Source organism: Gopherus evgoodei, unplaced genomic scaffold (assembly GCF_007399415.2).
Source record: "Gopherus evgoodei ecotype Sinaloan lineage unplaced genomic scaffold, rGopEvg1_v1.p scaffold_40_arrow_ctg1, whole genome shotgun sequence".
Classification (NCBI taxonomy): Eukaryota; Metazoa; Chordata; order Testudines; family Testudinidae; genus Gopherus; species Gopherus evgoodei.
In genome coordinates, this window is record NW_022060061.1 from 2,303,117 (window position 1) to 2,322,781 (window position 19,665).

At 56.9% G+C, this 19,665-nt stretch overlaps 1 protein-coding gene across 2 annotated transcripts in view; it reads right to left on the bottom strand.

Moving 5' to 3' along the window:
* Positions 1 to 19,595, bottom strand: part of MAN2B1 (mannosidase alpha class 2B member 1) — a 30,367-nt gene extending 10,772 nt beyond the window's left edge. The window contains exons 1-13 of one of the 2 annotated variants that reach the window (XM_030545919.1): positions 19,417 to 19,595; positions 15,065 to 15,167; positions 13,268 to 13,441; positions 11,013 to 11,206; positions 10,536 to 10,668; positions 9,810 to 9,952; positions 8,735 to 8,851; positions 8,292 to 8,374; positions 6,986 to 7,106; positions 6,538 to 6,616; positions 5,937 to 6,046; positions 4,450 to 4,557; positions 4,102 to 4,218 (exon numbers count right to left, since the gene is read on the bottom strand). In XM_030545919.1, coding sequence (XP_030401779.1) covers positions 4,102 to 4,218; positions 4,450 to 4,557; positions 5,937 to 6,046; positions 6,538 to 6,616; positions 6,986 to 7,106; positions 8,292 to 8,374; positions 8,735 to 8,851; positions 9,810 to 9,952; positions 10,536 to 10,668; positions 11,013 to 11,206; positions 13,268 to 13,441; positions 15,065 to 15,167; positions 19,417 to 19,458 — 1,524 coding nt within the window. In that variant the 5' untranslated portion in view covers positions 19,459 to 19,595. Of the gene's footprint in view, positions 1 to 4,101; positions 4,219 to 4,449; positions 4,558 to 5,936; positions 6,047 to 6,537; positions 6,617 to 6,985; positions 7,107 to 8,291; positions 8,375 to 8,734; positions 8,852 to 9,809; positions 9,953 to 10,535; positions 10,669 to 11,012; positions 11,207 to 13,267; positions 13,442 to 15,064; positions 15,168 to 16,630; positions 16,753 to 19,416 lie in introns of those variants that run through there. The other variant, XM_030545918.1, reaches the window with a different exon arrangement.
* Between the last annotated feature and the right edge of the window lie 70 nt (positions 19,596 to 19,665).

The window sequence follows — 19,665 nt, forward strand, 5'->3', positions numbered from 1 at the left end:
GAGCCAGACTTGGTTAGAACATGGATGGGAGATGGCTGCTGTCAGTGCCTCAGTATTCTCCCCTCACGTCAGTGCTGGCCCCAATGCCAGGGAGTGACGCTGGGGGGTGCTGCGCTGCAGAGAGAGGGGTGGGAGCTCAGGAGGGGCCACTCTGCACTTGGGATCAGTGGTCAAGTATCAGAGGGGTAGCCGTGTTAGTCTGGATCTGTAAAAGCAGCAAAGAGTCCTGTGGCACCTTATAGAATAACAGACATATTGGAGCATGTGCTTTCGTGGGTGAATACCCACTTCGTCAGATGCATGTAGTGGAAATTTCCAGGGGCAGGTATATATATGCAGGCAAGCTAGAGATAATGAGGTAGTTCAGTCAGGGAGGATGAGGCCCTGTTCTAGCGGTTGAGGTGTGAAAACCAAGGGAGGAGAAACTGGTTTTGTAGTTGGCAAGCCATTCACAGTCTTTGTTTAATCCTGAGCTGATGGTGTCAAATTTGCAGATGAACTAAAGCTCAACAGTTTCTCTTTGAAGTCTGGTCCTGAAGTTTTTTTGCTGCAGGATGGCCTCCTTAAGGTCTGCTATAGTGTGGCCAGGGAGGTTGAAGTGTTCTCCTACAGGTTTTTGTATATTGCCATTGCCACTACATGCATCTGAGGAAGTGGGTATTCACCCACGAAGCTCATGCTCCAAAATGTCTGTTAGTCTATAAGGTGCCACAGGATTCTTTGCTGCTTTTACAGATCCAGACTAACACATCTACCCCTCTGATATTTGACACCATGCAAGGCACTGCATTTAGCCGTATGGAGTGGAAATCCATCAACCTCATGAAGAAATGTGCACAAATACAGACAGATATCATCTTCCTTTCCAAATGCAAACGGATGGACATCATGCCAAATGGACTAAAGGTACAAAATCCACTGCTATCTACATACTACAGAGACCACAGTGAGAGATTATGCCATACTCTATCAAAGAAACTGAGGAACCACCTGATCAGCATCCTATACAGCAAACAGGAAAACATCAAAAAAGAGCTCTCCAACCTGGAGACTCTGATTAATAACCAAACTTCTATACAAACGGACTTCACTAAAATAAGACAGGAGATCTACATTACTCACTTCACCTCTCAACAAAGGAAAAAGGACTGTAAGCTGTCTAAACTCCTACCTGCCACATGGGGCCACAACCGTGGTACCCCCAACCCACCCAGCAATATCGTCAATCTATCCAACTACACACTCAGCCCAGAAGAAAAGTCTGTCCTATCTTGGGGGCTCTCTTTCTGCCCTGCCACCCCCACCAACATGATACAGTTCTGCGGCAATCTGGAAGCCTACTTCCGCTGTCTCCGACTCAAATAATTCTTTCAGGACAACACTGAACAGCGCACTGATACACAGTTACCCTTCCACCAACAGCACAAGAAGAAGAACTCCACATGGACTCCTCCTGAGGGTCGAAATGACAGTCTGGACCTATACATTGAATGCTTCCGCCGACGTGCACAGACAGAAATTGTGGGAAAACAACATCGCTTGCCTCATAACCTAAGTCGTGCAGAACGCAATGCCATCCACAGCCTCAGAAACCACCCTGACATCATCAGAGAGGCTGATAAAGGGGGTGCTGTTGTCATCATGAACAGGTCTGACTACCAAAAGGAGGCTGCCAGACAACTCTCCAACACCAAATTCTACAGGCCACTTCCCTCAGATCCCACTGAGGAATACACTAAGAAACTACACCATCTACTCAGGACACTCCCTACACCAACACTAGAACAAATCAACATACCCTTAGAGCCCCGACCAGGGTTATTCTATCTACTACCCAAGATCCACAAACCTGGAAATCCTGGATGCCCCATCATCTCGGGCATTGGCATTCTCACTGAAGGACTGTCTGGATATGTAGACTCTCTACTCAGACCCTATGCCACCAGCACTCCCAGCTATCTCCGTGACATCACTGATTTCCTGAGGAAACTACAATGCATTGGTGACCTTCCAGAAAACACCATCCTAGCCACCATGGATGTAGAGGCTCTCTACATGAACATCCCACAGAGATGGAATACAAGCTGTCAGGAACACTATCCCTGATGATGCCACAACACAACTGGCTGCTGAGCTCTGTGCCTTTATCCTCACACACAACTATTTCAAATTTGATGACAATATATATCTCCAGATCAGTGGCACCGCTATGGGCACCCGCATGGCTCCACAATATGCCAATATTTTTATGGCTGACCTGGAACAACACTTCCTCAGCTCTCGTCCACTCACACCCCTTCTCTACCTACGCTATATTGATGACATCTTCATCATCTGGATCCATGGGAAGGAGACTCTGGAAAAATTCCACCACGATTTCAACAGCTTCCATCCCACCATCAACCTCAGCCTGGACCAATCTACATGGGAGGTCCACTTCCTAGACACCACGGTGCAAATAAGTGATGGTCACATTACCACCACCCTATACCGAAAACCTACCGACCGCTATGCCTACCTTCATGCCTCCAGCTTCCATCCCGGGCACATCACACGATCCATTGTCTACAGCCAAGCACTGACGTACAACCGCATCTGCTCTAACCCCTCAGACAGAGACCAACACCTACAAAATCTCCACCAAGCACTCTCAAAACTACAATACCTGCAGGATGAAATAAGGAAACAGATCAACAGAGCCAGACGTGTACCCAGAAGCCTCCTACTGCAAGACAAACCCAAGAAAGAAACCAACAGGACTCCACTGGCCATCACATACAGTCCCCAGCTAAAACCTCTCCAACGCATCATCAGGGATCTACAACCCATCCTGGACAATGATCCCACTCTTTCACAGGCCTTGGGTGGCAGGCCTGTCCTTGCCCACAGACAACCTGCCAACCTGAAACATATTCTCACCAGTAACTGCACATTGCACCATAGTAACTCTAGCCCAGGAACCAATCCATGCAACAAACCTCGATGCCAACTCTGCCCACATATCTACACCCAGCGACACCATCACAAGACCTAACCAGATCAGGCACACCATCACCGGTTCATTCACCTGCACGTCCACCAATGTAATATACACCATCATATGCCAGCAATGCCCTTCTGCTATGTACATCGGCCAAACTGGACAGTCGCTACGGAAAAGGATAAACGGACATAAATCAGATATTGGGAATGGCAATATACAAAAACCTGTAGAACATTTCAACCTCCCTGGCCACACTATAGCAGACCTTAAGGTGGCCATCCTGCAGCAAAAAAACTTCAGGACCAGACTTCAAAGAGAAACTGCTGAGCTTCAGTTCATCTGCAAATTTGACACCATCAGCTCAGGATTAAACAAAGACTGTGAATGGCTTGCCAACTACAAAACCAGTTTCTCCTCCCTTGGTTTTCACACCTCAACCGCTAGAACAGGGCCTCATCCTCCCTGACTGAACTACCTCATTATCTCTAGCTTGCCTGCATATATATACCTGCCCCTGGAAATTTCCACTACATGCATCTGACGAAGTGGGTATTCACCCATGAAAGCTCCTGCTCCAAAACGTCTGTTAGTCTATAAGGTGCCACAGGATTCTTTGCTGCTTTTGGGATCAGTGCTGGCTGCTAGGGGGCACCGACCCCAATGCCCCAGTGTGGTGCTAGGGGGTACCTGGCTTTCTAGTGAGATTTAAAAATCACGTGATGCCTTGTGCTCATTATGCAGCCCCTGGCGCTTTCCCTGGTGTCAGGTTAACCTGTCGGTCCCGCGCAGCCCATTTGCCAGGCGCAGGGAGCGCTGCCAGCTTGAGAGCGTGTTATTGCACGGGACCAAGTACGTATGGGCCCCACCGCCCCCTAGAAGATGCAATCAGACCTGCTTCGAGCACATAAAATCATACCACCCATTAATGGTGGCAGCATGCACAGCCTATACGAGCTGCCACCAACAGATCCTCCTTTTGCTACGAGATGCCAGAGCCCAATCCCAGCTAAAAACTGAATCCCCTGCAGGTCCACGACACAGGGAGAGATGGAAACAGGTCAAGCGTGCAGCCGCAGGAAGGAGAGAAGGAGCCAAGAAGGAAGACTTTATGGCCCTACCTCATTCAGCACCGTCTGGCCGTTGGGATCTGTCACCGAATACGCAGCTCCCTTCACCGGCAGCCGGATGTTCCAGCTCACACGCCGTCCCAGTGGGTTGTAGAGGATCACCATGAACTGGACAGACAGACCCAGGTTAGCGGGATGCCCACCTGACCCTCCCCACCGCCAGCCAGAGAGAGCGGGCGCTATTCACTGGCTGAACCCAGAGAGGATAAAAAGCCGTCCTATATCGACATGGTAAGGGCCAATCTCCTCCAGCTCAAGTAGCCACCTGCGTTCTTGGGCTGGCGGAGCTGGCTCCCAGGCCCAGCTCCCCTCCCGCGCCTTAAACACCAAGGTCCTTACGGTGCTGGCGGATTCGGTCAGCGGGCACACACTGATATTGAGGTAGTTGCAATAGATGAAGTTCTCCTTGTTGCCGCTGATGCTGGCCAGAGCGTTACTGACCAGGACCTGCAAAGAGGAGAGATGCCTCCCATCAGGTGAGAGACAAGAGATTCACCCCCCACACACACGAATTCCGGGGGGGGGGGTGCCGTGCTGCTGGGAGCAGGATGGGTCGCTCTCCCCTCACAGTCAGTGCTGACCCACAGCAGCTTCCTGGGCAGTGATGGGGGGGGGGACCATCAGCCCCTCCCCTTTCCTCCCTGTTGCTCCTGGATGCGCCGCCCTGCACCGCCTCTCTGGAGACACAGGTGAGGGACACAACGCTGAAGGAGCAAGGGGAGGAGGTGACAAGGGGGCGGGGGGGAGGAGGCAGCAGTGAGCCAGCAGCGGTGGTTCTCATGGCGGACAGGGGAGTGTCTGGCAGGGGAGCGAGGAGGTGAAAGGGGGCAGGGGACTGAGGAGGGATGCAGCAAGCCAGCGGCAGGTGGGGGGGGTAGGGGAGGGGAGGGACGCAGCAAGCCAGCGGCAGGCGGAGGGGTGGGGGAGGGACGCAGCAAGCCAGCGACAGGCGGGGGGGTGGGGGAGGGGAGATGTGGTAGCAGGAGGGCAGGGCAGGGCAAAACCCGCCAAAACTTTACATAAATAAATTACAATGATTTGGATGTCTGCATGCACATTAACTCGAGGAAAAATAAATAATTTTAGGAAAAAGTGTCAGTATGGCCACCAGCGCTCTGAGGCAAGCAAGAAATGTGTTGTGAGAACTCCTGCACTAGAAGGCACTGCAGGGAATGGTGGGGAATGCTCCCCTCATGGTCAGCGCTGGCCCCCAATTCCCTGCGGTGGCAGTAGGGGGCGCTGTGCTGCAGGGAGCAGGGGAGCTCTCCCCTTGGGACCAGCGTGGATCCCAATGCCCGAGGGTGGCACTAGGGGGCACTGCAGGGAACAGGGTGGGGAATGCTCTCCTCATGGTCAGTGCTTTCCCCCAATTCCCTGGAGCGGCACTAGGGGGCGCTTTGCTGCAGGGAACAGGGCAGGGGGAGAGCTCTCCCCTTCGACTCCAATGCCTGCAAGTGGCACTAGGGGGCGCTGTGCTGCAAGAAGCATGATGTGGGGAGCTTTCCTCTTGGAGCCAGCATGGACCCCAATACCCTGGGTGGTGCTAGGGGGCGCTGTGCAGCAAAGCATCACCAGGGCCACCCCTTGCTGAGAAGAATAAGGAGTTATTGGGGAGGTCCCCTTTAAATCCCCTTGCCCGGCACTGAGATGCAGCCACCTCTGGGGTGGGGCCATAGCAGGTCCTTGGCTACTTCAACACCCCCGCAGGCTGCCTTTTCCCTGGGCCATCCTGCCTTGGATACTCACTGCAGGGAGACTTGAGGAGGCAGAGTCAGGTTCCGGGATCTCTGGAGGGGAACAGAGTGCCAAGGAGGCAGAGCACATACCTGGCAGGCATCCCAGCCGGCAGCCAGGCGCTTGGCATAGTCATTAGCCACATGCTGCTTCTCCGTCCCACTGACGGCGTCGTGATGCTGGGCCACTGCCATGGCCCGGCCTGTGGGGGAGCCGGGGCGTCAGGGGCGGAACAGGGAGCTGCGCCAAACCCGCCAGGTGGGACGATGCGGGGGGCAGGGAAAGGGGGATTGTGGGGCCAGACAGCCCCCCCAAATCCAACCTCTCCAACAGAAGGCTGGGTCTGCACGTCCCGTGCCGGGCCTGAAGACTCCCCCTGGTCCCAAAATCCAGCATCAACTTGGCAACTTGGCTAAGGCCACACAGACAGGAGTAGAACCCAGGAGTCCTGACACCAGCCCCTGCTCTAACCACTAGACTCCACTCCCCTGCCAGAGCCTCCAATCCCTGCAGCACTGGTCCACATGGGCCACATTGCTAGACATCTGTTTATGGAGAAGGCAGCACTGCCCTCTGCTGGCTGCGACAGGAGCTGTTCCTTTGTTCTGTCTCCCCCTAGTGCCTGCAGGGGGCAGGATAAGTTTGGGGGGAATCCCGATAACGGGGTGATTCATGGCTCAGTGGCTCACGTACGGAGCACGGTGCTGTCTCCTTCCCCGTAGGGGCCCATCCTTGCCACCGGACCAGCCAAGGCTTCCAACTGGTTGCAAACCTGCAGGGGGGGAAGGGGAACAGGGATAAGAGAACGTGTATCTGCATCCGGTAACCCTCCAGGAGGGACTTGCCACTCCCATTTCATAAGAGAGGGAAACTGAGGCATGGAGAGGGGATGGGATCTGCCCAAAGTCGCACAGAGCCAGAGACTGAAACCTGGCTCCTTGGCCCTCTGTTCTAACCACTAGACCCCACTGCCCTCCCAGAGCTGGGGAAAGAACCCAGGAGTCCGACTTGCCAGGCTCAGACCTCCTCTCTGTCCTGCTCAGGACAGGCTGCTGGGAAGACCAAAAGGCAGCAGATCACAGGGACAAGGGACGTGGGTGGGATCCCAGACTCCCTGCCCCCACCTGGAAAACTTCCCCACCTGTAGGAAGTTGTTGCTCAGTCGCTCGTAGCGCTTGAAGGCCGGCCGGCTGGTGAAGTAGCCTGTCCAGAAATGGTGCGGCCCGTCAGCGTAAGGGAAGAAATCGTCGTATTTGAGGGACCTGCGCGACACCAAAGAGGGTCCCCTCTGCGACTCATGGGTCCAGGAGACCCAGACCTACTCCCGTCCCCCTCCTCAATCCACCCCACCCCGCCTGGCCGCAGGAGGGTAGCCAGCCAGTCAGTCCCACAGCTCAGCCCCTGCACTCAGCACCAGCCACTCCCAGTCCCTGAGGAACAGAGAGGAGGGTTATAATGGCACGGAAGAAACTAGTGAGAGATGTGCTCGTTTATATACTCCAGTGCAGGGCTAGGGGGTGCTGTGCTGTGCTGCAGGGAGCAGGGCAGGGGGCTCAGCAGGGGGAGCTCTGCTCTCCCAGGTGGCGCTAACCCCAATGCGGCACTAGGAGGCGCTGTGCTGCAGGGAGCAGGGCAGGGGGCGCTCTGCTCTCCCAGGTGGTGCTGACCCCAATGCGGCACTAGGAGGCGCTGTGCTGCAGGGAGCAGGGCAGGGGGCGCTCTGCTCTCCCAGGTGGCGCTAACCCCAATGCGGCCCTAGGGGGCGCTGTGCTGCAGGGCAGGGGGCGCTCTGCTCTCCCAGGTGGCGCTAACCCCAATGCAGCACTAGGGGGCGCTGTGCTGCAGGGCAGGGGGCGCTCTGCTCTCCCAGGTGGTGCTGACCCCAATGCGGCACTAGGAGGCGCTGTGCTGCAGGGAGCAGGGCAGGGGGCGCTCTGCTCTCCCAGGTGGTGCTGACCCCAATGCGGCACTAGGGGGCGCTGTGCTGCAGGGCAGGGGGCGCTCTGCTCTCCCAGGTGGTGCTGACCCCAATGCGGCACTAGGAGGCGCTGTGCTGCAGGGAGCAGGGCAGGGGGTGCTCTGCTCTCCCAGGTGGTGCTGACCCCAATGCGGCACTAGGAGGCGCTGTGCTGCAGGGAGCAGGGCAGGGGGCGCTCTGCTCTCCCAGGTGGCACTAACCCCAATGAGGCACTAGGGGGCGCTGTGCTGCAGGAAGCAGGATGGGGGCTCAGCAGGGGGCGCTCTGCTCTCCCAGGTGGTGCTGACTCCAATGTGGCACTAGGGGACGCTGTGCTGCAGGAAGCAGGGGGGGCTCCATCATTACCCCTCCAAAGGAGACGCACCGGGGGTTGGCAAGCCCATCCCCTCCGCCCTAGCACGGTGGAGGCAGGACAGCGCAGGCCACCCCAAGCGGGTTCCCGCCAGCCCCACCCGGCCCCGGCGCTCACCACGACAGGTTGGCTTTGAAGAGTTCCCACAGGTAGCAGGTGGGGGTGGAGTAGAGCACGTGAACCTGGCTCCCGTTGTGTTGCTGGAAGAGACACAAGGGGATGGAGGGAGCAGGTTTGGCAATCGGGCCGGGTGGGCTCTGTCGTCCCCTAGTGGCCAGTCAGGGTAAGGAGTCTGCTGCAGCCTGCCGCTCCCAGAGGCCAAGGACCCGCGTTCGAGCCCGGCCATTGCCCAATCTCAGCAGGGCCCTGCTGAGTGCAGCAGGCCTCCTGCTTGGGCCATGTGGCTGCCAACCCTCTCCCGGCCCACCATGCATCCCAGGCAGGTCCCCACCTGACAGGGGGAGCCCTGCCCAGCAAGGGGCTCCTAACCCCCACCCCCGCAGTCCCTTGGGGGGAAATCCCTATGCCCCACCCCCCAGGGGCTCCTGATCCCCCATTACCTGTGCATTGACGTGTTTGATGAGCTTGTCCATGTTCTTGTACCATAGGTTGGCGTTCTCATACTGGAAATCCGAGCCCATCGTCATGACAATGTGGTTGGTGCGGTAGTGCTTGGCCTGCAAGGAGACAATGGAAGGTGACCCTTCAAGCTCCCCACTCAGAGACACCCCCCGCTCGGTACCCAGATCCCGGGCTAAGGCGGCCCCGTGGCGAGAGCCTGGCAGGCAGATGTCGGTTCTGCTTTCCCCACGGGAAAGGTCAAAATTGTTTTGGCAAAACTGACATTTTTTTTTCCCAGCAGGAAATGCTGGTTTTGCAAAATGGACGTTTGGTGGAAAAGTCATTTTGACGCATTTCTGACCTGCTCTAGTAGGGAGCTGCGGGGCAGGGGCCCTGGGGCACTGGGCTGACACACCGGTCACCGGAGCGAATGATGGAGAACACCTGGAGAGTCCCCCAGGGAGGCTCCCCCAGTGTGATCCTGGGGCGGAGGAAGAAAATGAGGACTGGGCCCAAATATTCAGCTGCGTGTTGCGGCCAGACAGAGACTGGCTGCGTGTCGCGGGGGCTGGAATCGTCCTTGAGACAATCCCATCCCACTCCTTTCTGGGGCTGGTCCGTTATTCCCTAGCACAGGAACCAGGGACAGAAACGGCGTCTGGCTGCGCAGTGGTGATGGTAACAATGCAGCCAAGAAACTCGTCCCCTGAAAGGGTCTCTACTACAGTGCCTCTCTGGCTATGAAATGACACTTGTGACTTTCTCCCATGGACCAGCAATTCCCCACCCGGCTTATAAATCCTGCCCCAATCTCCAGGCAGCCTCTCAGCGCCAGCCAATCGCAAGAGTCAGCCACGAACAGCTGAGTGTCCCAGTAACTTATCCAAGCTCAGGCACCAGCCGAGACAGGAATCGAACCCAAGAATCCTGACTTTCAGCCCCTGCTCTAGCCACTCCACCCCACTCCCCTCCCAGAGCCAGAAATAGAGCCCAGGCGTCCTGGCTCCCAGCCCTTCGCTCTAAGCCCTAGACATAAGGCCAGCTGGCTGCAGAGTGTCCTCTCCCTGCTCTCACCTGGGTAGCCGCCGTTTCCAGGAAATACACCACCAGGCTGTCGACATTGTTCTCATCACTCGCATCGTCCACGATGGGGCTGTCGGAGCAGAACTGGTCCCAGCAGAGGGACAGGGGCGGGTTGTAGCCGTTGGGGAGGACACCTGAGTGGAGGGGGGGTTGGGAACAAGATCACCGGGGGGCACGGGCACCTGGGCAGGATCCAGCCAGTGATGTGAGGGATGATGCGGGTGTTGGGGGCCAGCACAGAGCCAGGTTCCATGGGCAGCTCTGCCCCGTGAGGCTCCCCCAGGGCAAAAGGAACTGGCCTACAGGGGTGCAAACACCACGGAGGGAGGGGGAGATCAGACTGCATCCAGCCAGGAGTTCAGGCCAGGCACCCCATCTCTGCCCCAGACTCCGGACTAGGGGTGCCACCTCTGAAGTACAAAACGGGACCCCCAGGCCAGCCCCTCTCCTCCTCTCCATCCCAGGCCCTCAGCTGGACACCCTAGATCCTATCAGGTGGGTTGGCCTGGGGCAGCCTTCCTGCTTCTGCCACTGCCTCCCCCTCAACCATGAGTCACCCCCCCCATACACACACCCCCTATGGAGCCCACCCAGCTGCCAACCCTGGGTGCCCATTGGTGCATGGCACCGTCTGTCTGTGGCTCAGGTGTCCCACCCACCAAAATTGGGCCTTGGAACATCCCGAGAAGACTTGCCAGCACCCCTCCTCCAGCTCACCAGTGAAAAGGTCGGCGCTGGGTGGCTGCAGGCTGGCGCTCGCTCTCCAGATCTGCTCCATCTCCCGCAGCTGCTCCCGGCTGGCTTTGTCCTGGTAATCCAGGCGGCCGAGAAAGAAGCCGTCGAAGCCCATCTGGAAAGGACACCAGGGGAGGGAGGGGTCAATGCCAACAGCCTCGGAGAACCAGCAAACACAGACAGCAGCATTGCTAGTGCGCTGGACAGGGACTCGAGAGACCTGGATTCTATTTCCAGCTCTACCACGGGCCTGCTGGGTGACCTTGGGCAAGTCCCGCCCCTGCTTCATGCCTCAGTTTCCCCACCTGGAAAGTGGGGATAATGCTCCTGACCTGCACAAAGCACTTTGAGACCTGCTGATGGAGAGTGACACACACTGTCCCCAGCAGGCTACCCCCTTGGCCTCCGAAGTCCCTGCCTGTTGGGGGGCAGTTCTAGGCCCCTCCCAGAGGACCTCACCTGGGCGAAGAGGGAGGCCTGCTCTCGAGAGTGGCCAAAAGGGTCTATGTGCCAGACGGCGCGGGGCCGGCCACACTCCCCGAAGGTCTCTTGTAGGAAGCGCAGCCCCAGCGTCATCTGGTCGATCATGGCATTGTAGTGGGTGGCCGCCTCGTCGTTCATGCACCAGCCGCCGTTGATAAATTCCAGCCGTCCTGTGGGGAGGGAAAGGAGGCGGGTCGCCCTCAGCGCCAGGCGAGCGGAGAGGCCGAAGGAGAGAAGCCAGGGACCATCTGAGGGGGTGGGGCGGAATGGACAGAAGATGGCACAGGTCAACTGATCCACACAAGCAAACACTCGTGTGTGTGTGCGCGTTTGGCAGACACACACACCCATGCGTGTGGGCTACCGCAGCCATAGCGAGGAGTGTCTGTGATCTGCTTTTTTACACCATGCCAACAAAGATCTGAATCAAGTTGTGCGAGAGACACAAGATGACCCAAGCAAACGCCCCACATGCATGTGTGACAGAGACATACCCCCGACATTTGCTCCCTCTGTGTGTGTGTGTGTGTGTGTTGCGAGGTACCCACCAGTACAGGCAAAGGGTCAGTGTGGGAGAGTGAGACCCACACCCTGGGATGGGCACAGGCACTTAGAGTACAGGCCAATGCAGGGATCTAATGTGCTCGCGCACACACAGGGAGTCTGGCTGGGTTGTTGTGTGTCAGGTCACGCACGCCCACTGACTGACCCAGGCATATGATCTGGGCATGTCTCTTTCACACACACGGGCCGTGGGCCTATAGTGACGCTGCGCTCCATATGCTTTATAAAAATATGTTTATAAGTGTGACTATGAGGTAACTGGAATATGCTTTATGCTAAGGTCTCTTGTAAGGTATCATTACAAAGCTTATGACCACTGAGTGTGGTCATCCTGTTTGTATGAATGTATCATTCTTGTATCTGAAACTAGGAATATAAAGTAGAACTCTGAGGTCCTGTGCAAGTATGCAAAGGGTGGGCCATTAATGGTGGTTTAGGATCTTGATGGCTCCCACTGACCACGACAATTGGTTGCAAATGGTTTGTTTACCTGCAAGCCTGCCCGTGTCAGAAGAATGAGGTCTTACAGTGACAGGCGACCATGTCACATGATACTGGAATCCACCTTAAATCTGGTGCTTTTCCATTTAGACGGAGGGGTGGGGACCCAGAGAGACAGAGGACTCCCACCTTGTGCCAAAACTATAAAAGGGGGAGCAGGACAAGGAGGGTCCCAGTCATGAGAAAGCCCCTGCTTTTCACCTAAGATGCCTGCTGGAAGTAATAAGGCCTGTACCAGGGGAAAGGATTGGGCCCAGACTAGGAAGGAGTCTAGTCTGTGAAAGAATCTTATTGGAACATCTCTGAGGGTGCGATTTACCTGAAACCAGTTTCTTAATGTATTCGGCTTAGACTTGTGTGTTTTTCCTTTTGTTTTGCTTGGTAATTTACTTTGTTCTGTCTGTTATTACTTGGAACCACTGAAATCCTACTTTTTATACGTAATAAAAATCACTTTTGTTTATTATTATCCCAGAGTAAGTGATGAGTGCCTGAGGGAGCAAACAGCTGTGCATCTCTCTCTCTAGCAGTGGTACAGAGGGCGGACAATTTATGAGTTTACCCTGTATAAGCTTTATACAGAGTAGAACGGATTTATTTGGGGTTTGGATCCCATTGGGAGTTGGTATCTGGGTGCTGGAGATAGGTGACCTGCTGAGCAGTTTTTGGTTAAAGTCTGCAGCTCTGGGGACATGGACCTATGTCTGTGTTTGCAGCAGGCTAGCGTGTCTGGCTCAACAAGGCAGGGTCCTGAAGTCCCAAGATGGCAGGGAAAACAGGCTCAGAGGTAACTTCAGCACATCAGGTGACAGTCCCAAGGGGGTCTCTGTGACCGAACCCATCACACCACGATCGCCCACTGATTGAGCCAGGCATATTATCTGGGTGTGTGTCTTTCACACACGGGCCTGCACTAGTCGGTATTGCACAACATATAGTCAGGGAGCTTATGCCTGGTGTGTGGGCGTCAGTGTGAGAGAAACACACACCCCCAAGTGAGGCAAAGAATCCCTGTGAGCGTGTCTGTCTCTCCCCATCTGTCCCACCTATGCAGACACCCCCTGTACGAGCGGATGGAGGACATCACCAGGCCCAGCAGTGCAGGTCACACCGCCTTCTGCCACAAAAGCAGCGCCCGACTGGCTGGCCAGTGAGGGATCCCTTACCCTCATTGACCAGCTGCGTCACCGCCTGCCGCATGGACTCGGCCTGCAGCCGCCACCAGCGGTAGAAGAAGGCCACCTCGACGTAGATAAAGCGCTTGGTGGGGTCAGCCAGGAGCTGGGGGATGACGGAGTCCAGGATGTACTGCACACCAGCATGCTGGATGTCGTTGCGCGCTGCAGACGGAAGGCATGGGGGTGAACAGAGACGTCCAGGAACCCACAGAGCAGGGATAGCTGCGGAGCCAGGTCCCCCCGACCCAGCCACAGCACCCCTCAGCAGAACGGGATCCCCCCCCCCCCCCCGGCCATGGCAGCACCCCTGGGAATCTCAGATCTTTCTGTCTCTCCAGAGCAGGGATAAGCACCCCTCCTCCTAACTGCTCTGCACCCTCTTCCTCTCCTCCAAACACCTTCTGCAGTTCAAAATCTGTCTCCCTCCCTGAGCAGGGACAGCATCAGGGTGAGATCAGCTTGCACGCACAGCACCCCTTGGAGTCTCACCCATCAACCAGTCAGCCCCCATCCCACAGCCTATCCCCCACCCACTGAGTCAGCCAGGCCCCACCCCCCCATTGAAAGGCCCCATGTCCTAGACTTCTGCTTAAGTCACGCCCATGCTGCACAGCTTTCTCTATGGCCTGAGAGATAAGATGCTCCAAAGGCATTAATGTTTCCACTAACTATGTGCTGGCCTTGACTGATGTCATGGAAAAGCCACCCACATGAGACATGGCCTCTAAAAGGTGACATTAATATCCAGGTGAGTAAGACCACAGGCTTATTATGGCCAGAGGAGAACAGCGGAGCAATGACAAAGGTTCAACATGTTCCTTGGCCAGAGGATACAAAATACTCTGAGGAAGCATGATCTAATGATTGGGGGGCAGGAAGGCCCTAGATTCCTGGCTTCTGGGAGAGTAGTGGGGTCTAGTCATTAAAGCACAAGGCTAGTGGAGCCTGGAGTTCAGGACTCCTGGGTTCTATTTCCAGATCTGGAGAGGGAGCAGGGTCTAGTGGTTAAAGCAGAGTGGGGCTTTCAGCACTCCTGGGTTCTAATCCCCATTCAGATTCACTATGTGACCACAGGCAAGTCCTTTCCCTCACTGTGCCCCGTGAAGCTAGGATGCTTAGTCTGTGAGTGCCTGTGAACTGCCATGAAATATTCTAGCAGGCGACACAGACTTTATCCAGCATCCGGCACGGAGGCGAGGTGGGAGCTTCCCCCAGGCCTGGAGCAGGTCCCTACCGCAGGGCCAGGTTTGGGAGGTGCTCTCTACCTCCATCAGCAGCAGAGGAAGTCAGTATGCTGACAGGATTAAGATAGTGCATCTCTGAGCAGCGCTTCCTCCCCTGCCCACACCTTGGCGCAGAAAGGAACCCTCCCTCAGTTTAGACTCATGCAGGGTCACAGCCAGCTCTAAACCCAGCAGAAACAGGATCAGACAGCGACACTGGCCTTCAGATTTGATCCCGCTGCGTGGGCCAGCTGGCTTAGTGTTTGGGGAAAGGAGATCCAGGGTTTGTCTGTTCTCTGGGCCACAGGAGAGCCAGAGTCTATAATTTCTGGCTCTGCGACTGGCCTACTGGATGACCTTGGGCAAATCTCCTCACTCTGTGCCTCAGTTTCCCTACCTATAAAATGGTCACAATACTGACCTCCTTTGTCAAGTGCTTTGAGATGTACTGATGGCAAGTTCGAGGCAAGAGACAAGGATTAACCCACTGAGTCAGACGGCAGCAGCTCCGGTGCATGGAAATCCTCCCTCCCGCCCCTTGCGCGCCATCTCCGCCACCTACCTCCATAAAAATACTGATCCACAGTTTTCAGCCAGCCCACGTCGTTGTGCGTGTGAGGGATCAAGTGGACATTCAGCATGTCTGCTTTAGTGGCTGGGCAGGACTATGAGAGAAAGAACCAGACATGCTGCGAACTGGAGGGGAAGGCCGCAGCGTACAAACAAACCCCATTGTAAGGGCTCTCTGGGCCAATATCCTGCAGATAAGAGATACTGATCTGAATGGATATTGCTCGGTGTAGCCAAGAGAAGACGCTAGAGGTGGAAAGCGGCAATTGTCTTCTTCACAGCCCCCTGCTCAGAGCTGGACTGTTCCCGGCACTAGATTATCCAGGGCTTTGGACAAACAGCTACTGAACAATAAATCACACGTCAACAGCAGACTGAAGGAGTTTTTCCATCGATGTAGTTAATTCACTTCTCTGAGAGTCAGCAGCTAGGTTGACAGAAGGATTCTAGCTGTATCTATCGGGGTTAGGTTGTCCTAAGTCCAGCGCTTATGACACTAACTTTTTCACAGCCCCGAGCGACAGAGCTAGGTCAATCTAAGTGTTCAGTGTAGACCAGGGGTACCTGACTGGGGAGTTAGGACTCTCTAGCCCCAGCTCTAGGAGGGAGGCAAAGTTGGTGGCTAGAAGTCAGGAATCTGGGGTCTGATCCCCAGCTTGGTAGGGAGAGTGGTGTCCAGTGGTTAGAGCAGGTTAGAGCTGGGTTCTACTGTCCCCAGCCTTGAGTCGCAGGCTCCCCAGCTGTAAAATGGAAAGATGTCACCCTGGCCAAAGTGCTCAACTTTGCAGAGCTCACAATGGGAGGTGGCTAATTATTATAATCATCATCTCACTGAGAGGAAGTGACAGTCTAGGGAGATGGGGGAGGAAAGGAAGAGGAACAAAATGCAGAAACAGACAAAGGCACCAAACTGCATAGTATTAACCCCCTAACGCCTCCACTGCTAGGGCTCTAGCCAAGCTCATGCGTTCAGTGCTCCCTGTTTAACTGAACTCAGGAGGGGTGGGGGGTGACCGTTGAGAAGGCTAGTTATCTGCTACTGAGACTAAGCATTGCTTTGAGCCCCCAGCTCCCCACCAGGGCCCAGAACTGGGCAGTGGATGAATATGTGTGTGTTGGGGGGGGGGGTCAGATGCAGCCACTGCAAAACTATCTAAACTCTGGACTGTCCTGCCTTCCCCACCATGGCTCACAAGCTCCCCCAAAACACAAGAACACGCCCACCCCCAAACCTCATCTCCCCCTTTCACCCCACAGTTTCAGAACCCCCAACGCATCCGGGCCCTCCTCTCACTCCTTCACCTCCCTCTTCTCCAGCCAAAGCTCCCCCACCGCTCAGAAACACCTCCCGGTTCCCCGAGCCCCCCTTCCCGCAACCCTCCTTCCCCTGCTCTCCACTCCCAGAGATCTCCCCTATCCCAGCACCACCCACTTCCCCAGAGCCCTCTAATGCCCCCCCTCCAGGACCCCCCGATTCTCCTCCACGCTCCCCCCTCCTTCCCTCCCAGGGCCCCGCACCCGTAGCCCCCTGGGGCTGCTCCCCCCCTGCCCGCCTCACCTCATAGCCGCAGCCGGCTGCGGCCGCCCCCAGCAGCCCCAGGCCCAGGAGCAGCCCCACAGGCAGCCCCATCTTCCGCCTGCAGCCGCGGGTCCCCGTGCCTGGCTGGCAGCTCCTGCTCTCATGTGACCAGCCCTTCACGTGACTCCCTGAGCTCGGAATCCCCCTTCTAGCCTCGCCCCCTCCCCACGCGAGAGCCAATCCGAAGAGAGAGGGCGGGGCCACGGCTTCATTCATACATAAAAGCGTCAGCGCGAACAAGAGACGCGTTGATTGGCTGAGGAGATGAGGGCGGGGCCAGAAAACAGGGAAAGAAACCAATTGTAATTAACAGGTCACCCCACCTATCATGTGCAAGGAGGCAGTGAAAGGGTGGGGGCGAGGATATAATACGGCCAGATTCCAAAAGAACCAATGGGAAGTGGATGAAATTGATTTGACATATCCGACCACCAATCACTTGCAGGTTTGAAATACACAAAAGCCCGCCCCTTATTCCAGAGACCAATAGACTAACCGGGGACGCTTGAGGGACAGTTGAAACCGCCTGTCACAGGCAGAGACAACCAGCACCAGAGTTATTAAGCTGCGGCGGGTTCCTGTCTTCCAGGAGCCCGCGCTGGGCTCTGATTGGTAAAGATTGGCAGGGAACTCAGCCAATGAGGCGTCGAGTAGTGTGCAGCGGCGGGCGGCTCTTTCCCCTCAGACATGGCGTCCCTTGGGCCTAGCGCCCTGTGGCTGAGACCCCAACCCCCGACCCCCCCAGGTCCGCCCCAGCCGGGCGCAGTCACACAAGGAAGGAGCGGCAGGGACAGGCGCTGAGGGGGCCACAAGTGACCCTCGGCTCCCCTCCCCCACTCACATGTCCCCCCCCCATCCTCACAATTCCCCTTAACCCCACCCCCTTGGCTCCACCCCAGCCCCCACACCTGCTACTAGCCCCCCGGATCTCCACCTGCTCCACAGCCTCCTCCCGAGACTCCCATCTTCCCCCAGGCTCCCCCTACATCCCACCCCTCCAGCCCCCCCAACCTTCCCATGCTCCCCCCAGTCCCCACACCCCTCAGGCACCACCACCAGCCCCCCAACCTTCCCATGCTCCCCTCAGTCCCCACACCCCTCAGGCACCGCCACCAGCCCCCACACCTGCTACTAGCCCCCCGGATCTCCACCTGCACCACAGCCTCCTCCCATCTTCCCCCAGGCTCCCCCTACATCCCACCCCTCCAGCCCCCCCAACCTTCCCATGCTCCCCCCAGTCCCCACACCCCTCAGGCACCACCACTAGACCCCCCCCAACCCACCCCCAACATTCCCATGCTCCCCCCAATCCCCACAACCCTCAGGCACCACCACCAGCCCCCCCAACCTTCCCATGCTCCCCCCAGTCCCCACACCCCTCAGGCACCGCCACCAGCCCCCACACCTGCTACTAGCCCCCCGGATCTCCACCTGCACCACAGCCTCCTCCCGAGACTCCCATCTTCCCCCAGGCTCCCCCTACATCCCACCCCCCCAGCTCCCCCAACCTTCCCATGCTCCCCCCAGTCCCCACACCCCTCAGGCACCACCACCAGCCCCCCCAACCTTCCCATGCTCCCCCCAGTCCCCACACCGCTCAGGCACCACCACCAGCCCCCACACCTGCTACTAGCCCCCCGGATCTCCACCTGCTCCACAGCCTCCTCCTGAGACTCCCATCTTCCCCCAGGCTCCCCCTACATCCCACCCCTCCAGCCCCCCAACATTCCCATGCTCCCCCCAGTCCCCACACCCCTCAGGCACCACCACCAGCCCCACCAACCTTCCCATGCTCCCCCCAGTCCCCACACCCCTCAGGCACCGCCACTAGACACCCCCCCAACCCACCCCCAACATTCCCATGCTCCCCCCAATCCCCACAACCCTCAGGCACCGCCACCAGCCCCCCGAACCTCCCCATGCTCCCCCCAGTCCCCACACCCCTCAGGCACCGCCACCAGACCCCCCCCAACCCACCCCCAATATTCCCATGCTCCCCCCAATCCCCACAACTCTCAGGCACCGCCACCAGCCCCCACAACCCCCCTCAAACATTCCCATGCTCTCCCCTCAAGCACCACTAGCCCCCCTAAACCCCCCTGACATTCCCATGCGCATCCCAGCTCCCACACTTGGCCCCAGCCCTGATAACCACCCCTGACATTTCTATGCCCCTTCCCTGCTCTCACAACCCCCCACCAAACACCCAGATCCCACCGCTCCGCTCCCTCCCCCTTTGCCCCCTGCCCATGGACACTTCCCCTAGCTCCCACAAAATCCCACCTCCATCTATCTCCCTCCAAAAACTGACTCCCCCCTTGACAGCAGGCCTGAGGGCAGGGAGTGGGGAGGGCTGAGGCAACCACCTCCCAGGGGGCCAGTCTCTAGGGGATGCCTCCAGAGACCCAGTGAGGGGCTCCCCCATTGGCAGGCACCAGGGCCTGCAATGAATCTCTCAGGGAGCTGAGGCTGGCCCCTTTGCATGGGGATGGGAGCCAGCTGTGCTTTGCACTGTCACCAGGAGCACTGAAGGCTGGACCTAGGTTGTACTGCCCCACCCCTCTGTCCACATGCCTGCTGAATCTGAAGCTTCAGCCTTTCCTGTGAAATGGTGCGAGTGCTTCCTAAGAACCATGTTCGAGGCTCAAGCCCCCAGCCTTTCGCTGTTGGCCTGGGATGTGAACTACAGCCAGCAGCAGCGTCCTGGTTTGCAGCTAAAGCGTGTATTAATCTAGTGCTGGTGAAAAGGTGCCAACAGAACAAACCTCTGAGACTAAAGTCCTCTGTCCACAGAGCAGATGCAGCATGGGCTGGGGCCAGCTTAAGCTTCCTCCAATGCCATCTTCCAAAGGGGCAAGGACCCCACCCAGCAGACAGCAATCTCTGTGGCCTAGTCAACACTTGGCCTCTGTACTGTCAACAAGTCAGTTAATGCCAGTCATGGTGAATTATTTTTACAAAGCAGACCCTTGGAAACTGGACTGAGGCCCACAAAATATCAGAGACGGTAAGCA